Genomic DNA, 3,057 nt, shown 5'->3' on the forward strand with positions numbered 1-3,057 from the left:
TATATATAATGGCATGTGTACGATTTCATTTAAGAGACCCCTTTTTCAAATCTGAACAGTTTTTGTGACTGAGGAATTTGATTGCTGAAACCCGAAGATCACGTGGAACAATAAGAAGTGATTAATGTCGATGTGTCGTCTGTGATATCTTGTCCTGCTGTCCGTGCTTCCTGCCTGAGTATGGCGCAGGTACAGGTATGTCATCCCAACGTGTCACTCGTCCTCGAGGAGAAACCAAGGTCACTGCTGAAGTCTGAAACACAAGGGAGAGGAAACGGGTGCCAAATCGCTGACAGATTCCCCATAAATCAAACATTTCCAATTTCGCAACGCTCCCCCAAATGTATCGTGGTGAGCAGACGACATGTCCTACCTGGTCAGACGATATAAAGCGTGCAGCAGACGACACTGACAGCGTCACTCGGTAGGTGGCGCTGTGATCAATGGCGGAGCTATTGTACACGGTTGTCAAAAACACACCTCCGGACACTCTGACTATAAGACAGAAGCGGAGGGCAAGCACGGGCAGTTATCGGGGACGAATTAACAATATGACCCCTTACAATCGTCAAGCAGCTTTTGGTCGTAGAGAACTCTCACGACTGATTGAGGCACAAAGTTATTACTCTTCTCGGCTGGGTATTTCAAGATGGCTGCCGCCAGTTTTCCCCGTGGGTGTCGCAACTGTTACTACATTGTGATTTAAAAGATCGTCGCTCAAGGGGTGAAGAGTGATTCAGATACAATAACGCCGAGTATTAATCACTGTGGCAAACACACGTCACATGCCTTTGCTTAGTATATCGTAAAGAGAGGTGGAAATGGCATCGAGGGATTACAGAGCGGCCCTGTTTAACTCCACATGTTGCTGGGCCCCCTATAGGACTCGCACTTCCATCTCCATGGGAACCACTCTTTACATGGCTTTAATCTTGTGTTGATTTTGTAATCATCATAAATATTGTCTAATGCTGCTATTGATTTGAGTTAATGTTCCAAGTATTGTTCTGCTCGACAGCTGACGCATGTTAAATCGAGGTTAAATTGTTTGCACAGTTCCAGAAATCTTTTTGTTTTATTTGTGGGTGTTGTGTTAAACTATATCTGTTCAAAACGGTAGGGAATGTATCCTTCTGAACTGTTCTGTGATCCATCCTTGGTTCATCCTTCCGAAAAGAACCATCCGCCATAGCCTGACCCACCGCCCCTCCTTCCAAGAACTACCCCCTCCCTACAGCCTCACACCCCGACCCCGACTCCACCCCTTCCAAGAACTAACCCCTCCCTATAGCCTCACACCCCGCCCCCGCCCCTTCCAAGTCCTCTCAGCCCGACCTCACCCCTTCTGTGGCCTCAAACCCGGCCCCACCCCTCCCATGACCAAGCCCTTTCAAGGCCTCATACCCCGTCCCCACCCCTTCCAAGTCCTCACAGCCCGACCCCACCCCTCCCATGACCAAGCCCTTTCAAGACCTCACACCCCGCCCACACCCTTCCAAGTCCTCCCAGCCCGACCTCACCCCTTCTGTAGCCTCAAACCCGGCCCCGCCTCTCCCATGACCAAGCCCTTTCAAGGCCTCATACCCCGCCCCCACCCTTCCAAGTCCTCTCAGCCCGACCTCAACCCTTCTGTGGCCTAAAAACCCGGCCCCACCCCTCCCATGACCAAGCCCTTTCAAGGCCTCACACCCCGCCCCCACCCTTCCAAGTCCTCACAGCCCGACCCCACCCCATCAATGACCAAGCCCTTTCAAGACCTCTCCCCAAAGCCCCACCCCTTCGACGACTTCACACCACGGCAAATAGAATCGTAGAATTGGCCTATTTGACGTAGAAATAATAGTGGCTTAGTTATTATTTTGATAAAAATGGGAAGATAAAAATAGGTCACGACACTGTCTAAATCTGCTTATTGTTTTCACAATGTCGCATAAGAGTTTCAAAATTTCACAACTTACGTCGTGGGGTAATGTGACATGTTTGTATACTTTGTGGCTTTGAATTTAAAAGGTAGGCCGTTGTATGGGGGTTTTAAATTCATACTTGTCAACATTTCTTGTGTTTAAATTTGTACTATTCTTTTCAACTCATTTGGTTTATGTCGTGGATCGCGTCGATGTGTGCATTTTTAATAAAATCCTAAACTTGCTTCCATGTAATACCAATTTAATTAACTCGTGAATAGTTCTGGTATATGACTGGCTTTCGCTAGTTTAGTCTATATTTACGAAACTCGTGTAAGAATAAATGCAGTACCCACCATCTCTGACACTCGTTTAATAAAATTCATATGACAAACATGCTCGTATAATAATCTGTTTATATATCATACATTTAGGGGGCGGTTAGCCTAGTGGTTAAAGCGTTCGCTCGTCACGCCGAAGACCCGGGTTCGATTCCCGACATGGGTACAATGTGTGAAGCCCATTTCTGGTGTCCCCCGCCGTGATATTGCTGGAATATTGCTAAAAGCGGCGTAAAACCTCACTCACTCACTCATACATTTAGAAACAATATAGAGTTATATATTTGGTGCTCTAATCTCCGAACCCTGACGTCATATCAGTTGCGCGTCACATTAGACGTTTTGACGTCAGTGGGGTCAGTTTTGCTGCCGTCGAATATACTTTGCAGCATATTATGTTATTTCCTTGAGTTGGTTGGTTGGTTTGTTGTTCAACGCCGCAATCAGCAATATTCCAGCTATATGACGGCGGTCTGTAAATAATCGAGTCTGGACCAGACAATCCAGTGATTGATATCATGAGCATCGATCTACGCAATTGGGATCGATGACATGCATCAACCAAGTCAGTGAGCCTGACCACCCGATCCCGTTAGTCGCCTTTTACGACAAGCATAGTCACCTTTTACGGCAAGCATGGGTTGCTGAAGACCTATTCTACCCCGGAATCTTCACGGGTATATTTCCTTGAGAAATAGGGTAGTACAGCGTTGGGAAATAGGGTAGTACAGCGAGTTACTGTGGAAGGGTTCGATCGATTCTACGCACGTAACCAAAACACACATCGCATGTGTCACGACGTCTAATACTAG

At 47.0% G+C, this 3,057-nt stretch overlaps 1 protein-coding gene across 1 annotated transcript; it reads left to right on the forward strand.

Annotated features, from left to right (window-relative positions):
• The first annotated feature begins 341 nt into the window (after positions 1–341).
• Positions 342–1,640, forward strand: LOC124114555 (extensin-like). Its single transcript, XM_046475169.2, has 2 exons — positions 342–424; positions 1,178–1,640. The coding sequence occupies exons 1-2, from the start codon at positions 342–344 to the stop codon at positions 1,638–1,640; spliced, it is 546 nt and encodes a 181-aa protein (XP_046331125.2).
• Positions 1,641–3,057: the final 1,417 nt, after the last annotated feature.

Source organism: Haliotis rufescens, unplaced genomic scaffold, assembly GCF_023055435.1.
Source record: "Haliotis rufescens isolate VD_foot unplaced genomic scaffold, xgHalRufe1.0.p SCAF_88, whole genome shotgun sequence".
Classification (NCBI taxonomy): Eukaryota; Metazoa; Mollusca; class Gastropoda; order Lepetellida; family Haliotidae; genus Haliotis; species Haliotis rufescens.